This window comes from Miscanthus floridulus, chromosome 16, assembly GCF_019320115.1.
Source record: "Miscanthus floridulus cultivar M001 chromosome 16, ASM1932011v1, whole genome shotgun sequence".
Taxonomy (NCBI): domain Eukaryota; kingdom Viridiplantae; phylum Streptophyta; class Magnoliopsida; order Poales; family Poaceae; genus Miscanthus; species Miscanthus floridulus.
Genome location: NC_089595.1, coordinates 34,701,125 through 34,713,470, shown reverse-complemented (window position 1 = coordinate 34,713,470; position 12,346 = coordinate 34,701,125). Strand labels below are relative to the sequence as shown.

The 12,346-nt window shown below is 40.5% G+C and overlaps 1 protein-coding gene across 1 annotated transcript; it reads left to right on the top strand.

The window, feature by feature from the left end:
- Positions 1 to 209: 209 nt before the first annotated feature.
- LOC136510568 (protein NSP-INTERACTING KINASE 3-like) lies at positions 210 to 11,318 on the top strand. Its single transcript, XM_066504977.1, has 11 exons — positions 210 to 327; positions 507 to 639; positions 741 to 812; positions 1,052 to 1,195; positions 1,335 to 1,409; positions 1,543 to 1,602; positions 1,728 to 1,807; positions 1,925 to 2,065; positions 8,260 to 8,604; positions 9,263 to 9,654; positions 10,989 to 11,318. Exons 1-11 carry the CDS (start codon positions 210 to 212, stop codon positions 11,316 to 11,318), a joined length of 1,890 nt encoding a protein of 629 aa, XP_066361074.1.
- Positions 11,319 to 12,346: the final 1,028 nt, after the last annotated feature.

Genomic DNA, 12,346 nt, shown 5'->3' with positions numbered 1-12,346 from the left:
AGTGGCGTCACCGCGTCTGCAGCCTCGACCACCGAGGGCATTAGGCCGGTGTGCTGTGGTGTGCTCCCCGCTTTCCCACATTGCCTCGATCCCACTCTCGCTATCCCCTGGCCGCAGCAGCAGTTTCCGAACGAACCCTGTGCTGTGCGCGGCGCGTCGGGGCCGAGAGAGAGAGAGAGAGAGGTATCTAGACGACGTACGGCGGCGCCATGGGCGGGTGTGGAGCTCCGGAGGCGACAAGGAGGCTGGTGGTGGCTGTGGTGGGCGTCGTGGTCGCTGTGGCGGCGGTGCTTTGGCCCACCGCGGCTGGGAAATTAGGCAAACAAGGTACGTGCTGTGCTGGTGCTGCTGTGTTGTTTTTCCTCCGTCCGACCGGCCGCCGGCGTGGCCGTCAAAGCAAAATCAGATCGATCTTGTGCTCGATCGACGCGCTCTTCTTGGTTCTTTGCTGCTGCGTTGCGTTCCCTTCCATCCATCAACGTCGTGGTCTTGTGTGTGGTTTGCAGCCAAGGCGCTGGTGGCCATCAAGGCGCCGCTGCATGATCCCGGCAACGTGCTCTGGGACTGGGACCTCAAGTTCGGCAACGACCCGTGCCACTGGAGCATGGTCACCTGCCAAAAGGGACAAATTCAAGAGCTGTATGTTCTCCTCATCCTGTGCATATATGGACGTTTGTTTCTGTTCTGCCACGATTTTCACGTCCGGCTCATGGTTCTCTGCGTTTGTATGCTGTTCGCAGGTCTATGACGAACAAGAACCTCTCTGGCACACTGTCGCCGGCGGTCGGAAAACTCAGGTCGCTGCGATATCTGTAAGTCAAAAAGATCCAGAATTTCTATGTTAGCCCTGTCCGGAACATATGTAGTAGGAGTGAATTTTTAGGGAACTCTGAGGAGCCTCTCAGTTCTAGTGAGATTCCCTTGAAATTCCCAGGCTGTACTAATTTTTTAACACATTCAGTTCGTTGCATGCAGCCATGCACTTCCTTACTTGCTGTTGTGAGCTGTGACTTGTGATGAAATGAGGAGTTTGTTTTCAAATTTTTGGCAGGTTGTTAAGCCACAATGCTATCTCTGGCTGTATCCCTGACACCGTAGGCAGGATGACGCTGCTTGAAGTACTTGACCTGTCAAACAATCATTTCAGTGGAAGCATCCCAAGTACACTGGGTCATCTGGCCAAACTGCAGTACCTGTAAGACTAATAAATCTTCCTGATGCCAACATTATATCCAGACATATCTGTATCTCAGTTCTGTAGATTATCTTTAAATCTGAAGATTGATCGAGTCACATGATCTTTATTTTATCGGCCTCTTGTCTCTTTCCTCCAGGAAATTGAACAATAACAGCTTATGTGGACCCATACCCGAATCACTAGGCACTGATGCTCCCATGATCTTCAGCCTGTACTTTCTATTGACAACCTTCTTTTTATCATTGCTGCATTGTTCTTTGAATGAATATGTCCAGTTCTCACTGTGAGTGTGAGCTTTACCTATTCCTCATTTCTAAGAAACAAAAGTTATTTATGTTCTACAGGGATGTTTCCTTCAACAACCTGAGTGGTCACCGGCCGACTTTTCGAACATGGAATGTCTTGTAAGTGATCTCAGGTTCATATTTTCGTTCCCTGTATCAACTGGGGCAACATGAGCTTTGGGGTAAAGCTATTTATATATGGTTTTCCTCCTTTCTGATTTCCTTAATCTATTATGCCTGAATAGTTTCGAAGGCAATCCATTCCTAAGTGATATCGGCTCAGAGTCAATTGCTCCCCCCTTAGGCCCAAAGGATGGCAAAGAAGGTTGTTCAGTGTCCAATTCTGGACACTTCCAATTTCATTTTAGTAAAGTTAACTAATTCAAGTGAGCATATTTTTCTTGTGAGTATGTGTGCTCACCACAATATTTTTTTCCTCCAGGGGATTTACAAGTCATGAGTAAAGACATTTTTATCCTCCTACTATGCATAGGAATTGGTTGTTCACTGGTTGCCGTTGTGGCTGGAGCTGTCCTGTTTTGGCGAAGGCGTCAGCGTGAGCGAGTCTTTGCAGTTGCTGATGGTAATATTTTTTTCTTCAAATGCTATATACGTGTTTAGATCTGTTGAACTTTGGGAACATTAATCTGAAAAAGGGGTTGACAGATTCATGTCTCACATTGCAGATGAGGATCCTAGTGTTACATATGCTGGGATCATCCAGCTCTATCTTCTTATTAACATGTTTGCCATTGCATAAGAAATTTTTTAGAAATAAAAACGTTTCATTGTTGTATGGACTGTTTATACATAGACAAATTTCATAATACTCCCACTCAGTAGATATGGGAAATTATATTGGAGTCCATATATATTCTGGATCTTTTTGCTGTTTTCCTTTATTGTTTTATGGCTTATTTTCCAAAAGATTGTATCAACACCCCTTGGTCCCATCGATGATCACGCCCCTTGGGTCCAAGAGGTTCTAAGTCAATTGATGGCCCATCCATAAGATGTGGGAGCGTAAACTCACTTGGCATTTGAAATCACTAATCCATGACGATATGTTTCCGAGATAATTAAAATTTGCTACCCATTTATTTTGACTACTATTTGTTTACTTTATCATCGTTCTTGATTGTACAGAAAGAAAGGCAAGAAATGATTGTGTCAATCCAAAATTCATAATCGAATAGCCCACTAAATAACATAACTTGATGATGGAGTTTCGAGGTTTGTTCTATGGCACCGCCTTGTAGGGCTATGGTGTTCATCGCTTGGATTAGGGAGGATTGGTCCTAGGATGGTGATATTAATGGTGCAACAACGAGTGTCAATGGTAGGGGGGGATTAGGGAAGATGCGTCACCAAAGGGATGGCGTGTTGGATGTCATATGCCTTTACAAAAATATGGCTCAACAAAGGATGCCAAGAGGAATAGAGCTAAGTGGGAGGCATGGCCATTAACCACATCTGAATGTCCCATTCCATAGATTGAAGAGTGAGAAGTTACGTTGGTTGGGGTTTTCGGAGAAGGCATGTATATTGCTTCTATTGGAGCCACTAGGGACCTAGCCTTTTGGTTTCCCCAAGATCCAACTCTTGATCCACTAGAGTTAGATCCAATAAAGGAGGGGGGCTTGGGGATGTTTATTTCAAATGACCTGAGCAACGACTGTGATGGGTTAGAGATTTTAGGCCATCTTCTTCTAAGAGAAGCAATGATCATGCCTTAAGGAAAGATGGTGGTGGCATATTCATATTGATTATGGATGCCACTGAGTGCATATTCTCATTTAGGTCATCAAGGAGAATGATGATAGGGTGGCACTTCAATTTTGTACCGTATTTCACAAGGATAAAGTTGGTGATGGTACAACTAATGTATAGGTGAGTTCAGTGGCTCTTGACTCCTTGTGAATAGCTAAGCATGTCCACCTTGGGCCATGTTTTTGAAACTTAATCTCCAGAGACAAGGCATGCGAGTCTTGTTATTCTAGAATGCATTCTTGTTATTCTACAATGAGGGCAGCTGCCTAAGGGCACGAAAGGTTTTGGACTCCCTTCAGATATCGGCTGGGGATCAGAAGCTCACCTGGCAAATCGGTGACAACCTGACCTTCCTACACCTATTTGGATGGACGTTATGCTCGTTGTCCTCTGCCATATTTGGAAGTCCTAGAACATGCTCATCGTTAACTCAGAGTACGTCACTCGACCTACGTCCAGCGCAAAGTATCTAAAGATCTCTGCTCCAAGACTGGTAGATTCAAGAGTAACAAAGTGTTCATTTTTACCTAGTCAGCTTATGCCCAAAACCATCTCTCAAAATTGTAATATCTACCTTTGGTTCTCCCCTCTCCCTGCTCCTCTCTCCCGGTATGTCGGGCAACATCTTGTAAATGTACAACCAATTTCATTGGCTCAATAAAAAGTAGGTGGGAATCTCCCCCCTGAATTGATTGAAAAACCTTGATCGCGTGTGTTGTGACATCAAGGGTGATGAAGGTAGCAAAGTGTGCTATGAAGATGGATCCATAGAGCACTCAAGTGCACCGAATAAATTGGGTGCCACCTAGGTCATGTAGGATGGTTGGCGCGACTGGTGGAGATGTGCCCTCAATGTGCTACATATCAATCAAATTTTGATTGGAATCTTCAAGAGCTCATGCCATCATGAGTAACTAGGGCCATGTTTAGTGCGGCTCCGCGCGATATACTTTGTTGAAGGAGTCAGAGCCCTATAGGCAGAGCCAATTTTTGGCACTCTGGCTCCGGCACCAAAATAGCTCCGACTCCTCACATGGGAGGGTAGAAAGCGCTCCTCCACGCAATCTCGTTTGGTTCTACTTTGCCCACTCCAATGCGGGAGCCACACTAGACGTTCCCTAGGAGGATATTGGGTAAAGGTGATAGGAATGTGCTAACACACATTGGTAGTGAAGAGTATGGAAGTTGGATTTGGAGGAGCCATAGGTTGGAGGACAACGACGATGTAGTGGCAAGGGTTGTGGTGGGTTAGCCAATGCAAGGAGGAGGGACACAAGAGATGGAAACATAGACTAGTGGTTTGGCTTGATACCATGAAAGAATATAGGTTTACGATAATAATAAAGACATTCTAATGGATAACAATTACACATTGTAGTACTAGATGACATGGGTTTGGAGTACATAAAACTACAACAGACTTGCTATACATGGAAGGTTACATTTCCACAGATCAATAGTCACTTATTGCCAAGTGGGTCATATGAGGAATAGTAGCACAAGCTTGTTGCCTTATTTCATGGACGATGAACAAGGGTAAGGAGTCAAATCGTGATCACATCAGTGTGTCTTTAAAAATACGGGGTCATAAAAATCTCAACCTATGGGTGAAAGATTGCTCCCACGGCATTGCATTAAGAAGAAGCTTCTCGCACGAACGTTGAGAAAAACCCTAGAGACTAGCTGCTGGACATGTCACCGAATGCCTAGGACACATGCCTGTGGCCATGTGCATCTCGATAAAAGCAACTATAGTGGTTACACATCTATCTAAAGGTCACAACTGACGTTGAGTGTTTTTAACCCCAGACATGTTTAAATTCACTCCCATAGTGAGTGAAACCCAAGACCCGAGGTGCTACACCAAGGATCTTGTGAGCATTAGGCTATAGAACCATTCACAATACAAGGAGGTCATGCTTGTTTTTGATGTTGAGAATACTAGGTGGGCCCAAACTAGCATGGCTACTAGCTTGTTGGCATAGCAGAAGATATATACAAAATGTTGAGGATCCTCTTCTTGTTTTATATAAAGAACCTTTCTCCTTCACCAAACTCTAGATGTGGTACCTCAATCTTTGTTCAAGGAGTTATATTTTTGGAACACAACTTAGCCAAATTTCAATATATGATTGTAACTACGAAGATTATTAACTACCAATTAAAGTTGACCAAGAAGTTTGGTATCTCTACCCCATGAGAAGATGAGTTTGGTTCATGGATTTAGGATTACCAAATCAACAAAGGTGAGTGGTAGACTCATATGAAACATGCCTATTATGGGTGAAACTACGGTGTGTGGTGCAAACTAGACTCCTTTGCAGTATGTCTATCCCTAGACTTGTTTTAATTCATTGCAATAATTTAGATTAGCTTTTAAGAATTTCTTTGAGTCTCAAACTTAAAAATGTAGTACTTTCTTTGCAATGCAGTTCCAAACAGAAAAATTTGGATTCTTTACTTCAATGAGTTGTACTTGAGTTAGCTTAACATGGGATTGCCAAAAGCAAAAAAGGGAAAGTAGATAATGTAACTCTTATGTGATCTGATTTAAGAGAATGTGTTTGAGAGAAAAAACCTATGTATCACTAAAATATGAGTGAGCTTCTTGGGCTATGGCCTTGCTTGCTTATATATGCGTGCACCGAGACTAGGCTCCTTACCCACAAGTTGACATTAGCAAACTTTGGGCCAAGATGAGGGCTGATATGGGTCTTTGTGGTCGTACAAAGACCTAGTCTCAAGATCAAAATTCATGAAACATATGAACAACTTGTCAATTTGGTTATAAAGTACGAACTATATCTATTCAGACAAAATATTGTTGTATATGATCCTTTTAAGGAAGATACTATATCACCTAACTTTTATAACACAAGAACTTCAATGTTATTTTATGATCTTTTACCAATATTTTTTAAAAAGACAAGACTTCAGTTGATTTTATTTTTGTTCCATATTTGTATGTATACATGTTCCCTAAGTTCGGTAAATTTAGTGTAGCCGTATGTGAGGCATCTAGCTGTGCAGTGGTGGTGGTTTCTCCAATCACGGGCAAGTGAGGTTCATTTAAAAGGAGTAGCTCACTACAAAAAATCTGGGCTTTTATAACGAACTGAAAGTGTCATAGAAAGTACAAAATTTGTCACAAAATTAATGCTATGACGGAAAACCATCATCATGAAGGTCGTCATATAACGACCGTCACAAAATGTACCTTGTGACGAAAATATAGAAAACCGTCATAAAATGTGATGACCTTTTGTGACGATTTTGTTGTGTTGTCATGTATCGTTGTCATTTAATGACGACTGTGACTGCCACATATTGGTTGGTCAACTCGTCACCTAAATACGCCAATCGTCATGAATTGTGTCCTAGGAACCTGATTTAGACAAGTTATTGTGACGAATGTGGGTCGTCATAAAATTACCTTCATTTGATGACGAATGTGGCATTGCCATATGTATTAATTCAATGACGAATGTCACACAGACGTTTCTAGCATTCTCATCATAGCTCATACATATCAGCCAAGCCATCATCCACATACATTCTAGACCATAAGACAAGACACAATTGCTTGCAGGTTCAAACATCACACTAGTACCAGGTTTCATCACACAAGTTCAAACATACAAACAGATGCAAATAAGTTGCACATAGTTTCTGACAACATAGTGCACAAAGTCGTTCCAACAAACACAGAGAAAGTTTGGTGTTCTCACAATGTAGCAAAAGATTAGGCAAAGGCATCATCAACTGAAACATCGTGCAAACCTACCTCAATGTTTATAAAGTTTCAGCATAGCTTGCAACAGTGCATTAGTCTCTTCAAACTTGGTATGCATCCCCCTCACTTCCTCTTAGGTCTGGTGTAACAAATTTTGGTTTTCTTCAAGTGTTGCTTGGTTTGCTTCAAGTGAGGCCTGTTGAGCAAGAATATGTGCTTCCGACTGTTCGTGCTTCCTAGCAGCTTCCTCTCTTTCTGCTTGGAGTGTTGCCTTAAACTGGTGATTTAGAATATCGAGTTATATATGTTTAATAGGAGGTGGGTTGGAGGGGCCTTGGTTCTAGTATTGGTTGGCCATAGGGGCTTGAAAGGACACGGAGGCGGCTAGGGAGAAGATGGCAGCGAGGCAGTGAGCACAACAAAGGAGCACCAAGGCTTTGAACATAATATGTTAGGTTAGTGCGAAGATGTGCTGATAGTGCCGTGGTTGAGCACCCGAGGTGTAGAGCTCCCCACCACAGTTCGATCCCTGGTGCTACATGGTAGTGTGCCCACCTCCCTGTTGAAACTGCAGACGGGTCCGCAGCCACCAAAGAAGCGTGCGCGCGTGAGGTTCCTGCCTGTTCTGGGTTAGATGGGCCCCTTCTTTAAGACCGGAGTCAAGGGGACGTCTGATCAAGACTTTTTTTTGAGGGTGGCAGTGCTGTGGGGTGGCAGGAAGGTGAATGTATTATAACAGGGGTGGCAGTGCTGTCGTATACAAGATCTAGCAGCCGGCACATATTATGTTAGATTCAATGGCAATATATTCATGTTTTGAATATATTTGCATAAAGTATAAACTCCATGATGATTTCATCGATGATCCTGTTAATTTTTTAGGAATCAAGGATCGTATATATATACCTGCTGTCCATATTGACCAACATGTTTAGACTCTTGGAATTTAAGGATTCTTTTTACTCATTGTGAAATACACTGTTTTTTCATATCCTCCCGCTATTAGAATTTTGTCTACATTGTTCATTTCATTTTGTGATATGAATTCCTTCCTATAATGATGTGATGTTCACGTTTTTTCTAGACAACTAACACTGCAGTTCATGGCCGGTTTTGTTTTTTTAGAAAGATCCATGGTTATGGTTTTCGATTTAACTTTGGCATTGCACCCATATTTTTTTTCAGAACATATATTAATTACCCTGTATATGTAATTAGTACCCAATTTTCTCCATCATGCACTCTTATACCTGATAATTTATACATGTTCATAGTTTCAGTGCAGCATGACCCAGAAGGTTGTCTTGGCCATCTGAAGCAGTACAAGTTTAAGGAGATCAGAAAAGCTACCAATAACTTCAGCCAAACAAATATTTTGGGAGAGGGAGGATATGGAATAGTATACAAGGGTGATTTGGATGGCACAACTGTTGCTGTTAAAAGACTGAAGGATCGTGATTCAGTTGTTGGGGATGATCAATTCCACATAGAAATTGAAGTGATAAGCTTGGCTGTCCATCGTAATCTCCTTCACCTTACTGGGTATTGCATTGCAAATAATGAAAGGCTTCTTGTGTATCCCTACATGCCAAATGGAACTGTCGCTTCTAAATTAAAAGGTTAGTATTGTGTACTTCATGCTCTTCTATCCCATGCATGCACAGTTGCACCTTCATATTGAGAATCTCATGAGGGTAAAAATAAAGAAACATCAATTTTTCCCAGTAATCATGTGAAGGTTTCACCAATCCACTTGTACTTTGTAATTTAGGATATAGACTTGGTCTCAGGAAGAACTCTGACCAATATATATTGTTCTTAGAAACAACATTAATTAAATATGTATGTTACAGATGGTGATATTGTGAAACAGTTTCCATATGAAAAGTATCTTATTAGTGGTAATCAATATACTCCGATCACTTTTCATTGGACTTTCTGACGGAGGCATGCATATTTTCAGCTTGTTAATCATGTACAACTTCTCCATATAGGCATGATTCTAGTTTTTCCATCCAATGATGACACACCCTCTGCAGTTCAAGCAGTTTCAACCATCCTATTTGTCTATTCTTAAAGCTTCCATTGCATCCATTTTTGTGATATGGGCTCAGTCAATCTGATACATGGTTAACAATTGCTAAAACAACAAGTTGAACATAACATAATGTAGGCTCTCCTTTAAATTGTTTAGTCCAAAGCATTGAAGGCATTATATTCTGAGGTCTTTCCCTTTTTGAAGCAAATCTAGCTGAGTTTTCTCCTTTACTTTGTCAGAATGTGTTAATGGGGAACCAACCTTAGACTGGCCAAGGAGAAAGAGGATAGCCCTTGGTGCCTCACAGGGACTGCTCTATTTGCATGAACAATGTGATCCTAAGATAATCCATCGTGATATCAAGGCCTCCAATGTTCTCCTAGATGAATATCTTGAAGCAGTTGTTGCGGATTTTGGATTGGCAAAACTTGTAGATCATTGGATGTCGCATGTTGTCACATCAGTGCGTGGAACACTTGGGCGCATACCACCAGAGTGTTTTAAGTTCTGCCACGCTTCAGAGAAGACTGATGTCTTTTGCTTTGGACTCTTTTTGATGGAATTAGTCACCGGTCGAGTGACGCTGGAGCTTCATGAGAATGAATATGAGAAGGGAGGAATTCTTGAATTGGTAAATATTGTTTCTTATATATGTCTAGGTTCAAATTTAGTTTATTTATTGGAGTATTTTTTAAAGAAAGAGTTGTTTTCCTTTAGGTCAATTGCATAGGAAAAGTTCAGTATGTTTATAGGCATACATAGTATTTGGGCACCCATGTTAAAGGCATTTGAAGATAAATGGTTAAAGAGCATACAAATTAGATGATGTTGAAGAATTTAATTGAAAGGAAAATCAATAGGCATTTTAAGTTTTTTTCTCGGAAATGCAAGAGAGTTGCATTTCGTTGCATTAAGAAGAAAAGGCGTGAGAATCCTTATAGGATTTTTAAGTTACTCCCTCCATTACAAATTATAGTTCTTTTTGGTTTTGTCCTAAGTGAAAACTTTCCTATCTTTGATCAAGTTTATAGAAAATATGTATCAATATCTAGAACACATCAAATTAGCTTTATTAAATTCTCCATGAAATAGGTTTTATTGAGCATATATTTATTTTAACTTGTAGATGTTAATATATTTTTCAAAAACTTAGTCCTAGTTAGAGAAGTTTAACTTTGACAAAGCCAAAGTGAACTATAATTTGTAATGGAAGGAATAAAATTCAAGCATCTGTATTTTGTGTTTTGTTCTACATACCTGATTGCCTCTTAATACTCCAGCTATTTGGTTGTACATACTTCCGCTGACAAATTATAGCACCAAAGTCATATAACACAATAACCAACTGAGTATGTCTTACATAATAATAGAAGTGCAACTTTCAGCCTCTGCACTAATAAAGAAGATGTGAAGACATACATATCTGAGCTTTATGTAATCTGAATTTACATTTATATGTACAGAATAGAAGATAATCATAAACTCCCTGGAGGGAAAATATGGTCTTTGTAAAACTTAAGCTCCTTAAGCTATACTATAACTAAACATATGCGTTTCTAAACAGTGTCACCGTTTCACTTGACTTTAGACAATATGCAACTCCAGAAGACATAATTATAGTTTACCACAATAATGCATATAGCTTGCAATGCACTTTTCTCAAACATAGCTTTTGTAAATTCATTCTGGACCTTAGTTTCTGTCATTTTTTTCTTTCTAATAAGATTCGAGTGCAGGCCATGTCTATACTAATGTTACCATAATCTATTGCTCCCTGAAGTTTTGTATTCCACTTGAGTAGCAAGGCAATAACAGCTATGATCTATATCGAATTTGCGTGGCTGAGCCACTCCAAGAATTCCATTTTTTTTTCCAAAAGGACTTTGTTTTTGTCAATTGTGTTTCTTTTGTTCATTCAAATACCATGAACTTCCCTTCCCACACAGTTGTGCCTTCATGTTTCAGGCCAAAGAACTTCTGGAACAAAGTCAGCTAAGCATGTTTGTGGACCGGAAGCTAGGAAGCAATTACGACAGTGCTGAATTGGAGGAGTTGGTTCAGATTGCTTTGCTATGCACAATGTACAGACCTTGCCACCGCCCCAAGATGTCTGAAATTATAAAGATGCTGGAAGGAGGAGATGGGGTTGCAGAAAAATGGGAGTCCGTTAAAAATATTGAGGACCCAAACCCCGACTGGTCACCAGAATTTGTGTCAATTGGTATAAATTATGATGATGAAGACCAGCGCAATTCGATCGAGCTGCAAGCCATTGAACTCTCGGGGCCAAGGTGATCTATCTACAGCTTGTCATGTGTGTATATATATATGTAATAATCAGTTTTAGACTACTAACTTGGGAAGGCGAAGAAAGCGTAGGGTTGCTTCAGACTTTCCGTTGAGTAGCATGGCATGTCTATAATGTCTGTTCATGCATATGGCTTTTCTTAAAAGACATGTTTACGGCAAGACCTCCTTGCTGGACAAAAGTCAGTGACATAAAGCAAAGAATTGGAATATATATATATATATATATATATATATATTAACTAGCGGAATCTTCTGTTCTGCATCTGAGATTTTACTACTACTATTTACTCTCTAGGACACAGGTGGAGAAACTCCATTACGCCAGACCCATCCTTAGATCTTTTTTTCATGCAGCTTATTATTAGTCACTATCGGAAACAGTATATATGCCGAGTGCCTGGTGGTTTGCCGAGTGCATTCTTTCGGACACTCGACAAACAATATCTGTACTAAGTGCCTACATATAAACACTTGGCAAAATAATTGTACTTGACAAAAAAACTTATTTGCCAAGTGCAGAAAATAAAACACTCGGCAAACAACAACAAGATACTCGGCAAAGAATAGGCACTCGGCAAAAGACCGCCACATGTGACGGACGTCAACCAGGGTGCCGGCGGTTAGAACTTTGCCGAGTGTCGGTTAGTGACACTCGGCAAAGAGAATCTTTGCCGAGTGTTTTTATCTGGCACTCGGCAAATCGGTTCGTTTGCCGAGTGTTTTATTTTGGCACTCGGTAAATTAAAAAAGTTTTTTTTCATTACTAGCCTTGAAACTTTTTCTACTCTCTACATACAACATGTGGTACTCCATGTTAAGATTTGGTATATTTCTGGATCTGTTTGCTATATTTAATTAATTTATTGCTTTTCAAGGAATTTTTGGTATAAGTCAAATTTGAACTGCAAGTGATTCAAATAATAGAATAAAATGAGTAGAAAAATGATATTCATGTTATTGAGTCCGGTGTGAGGCCTTACCCAGGACATAAAAAAAAAATTGAACATCTTGTT

Coding starts and splice junctions, on each gene's coding strand:
- LOC136510568 (XM_066504977.1), top strand. CDS start 210: ATGGGCGGGTGTGGAGCTCCGGAGGCGACAAGGAGGCTGGTGGTGGCT. Junction 1,196..1,334: donor CTGGCCAAACTGCAGTACCT/GTAAGACTAATA, acceptor TCTTTCCTCCAG/GAAATTGAACAATAACAGCT. Junction 9,655..10,988: donor AGGGAGGAATTCTTGAATTG/GTAAATATTGTT, acceptor TTCATGTTTCAG/GCCAAAGAACTTCTGGAACA.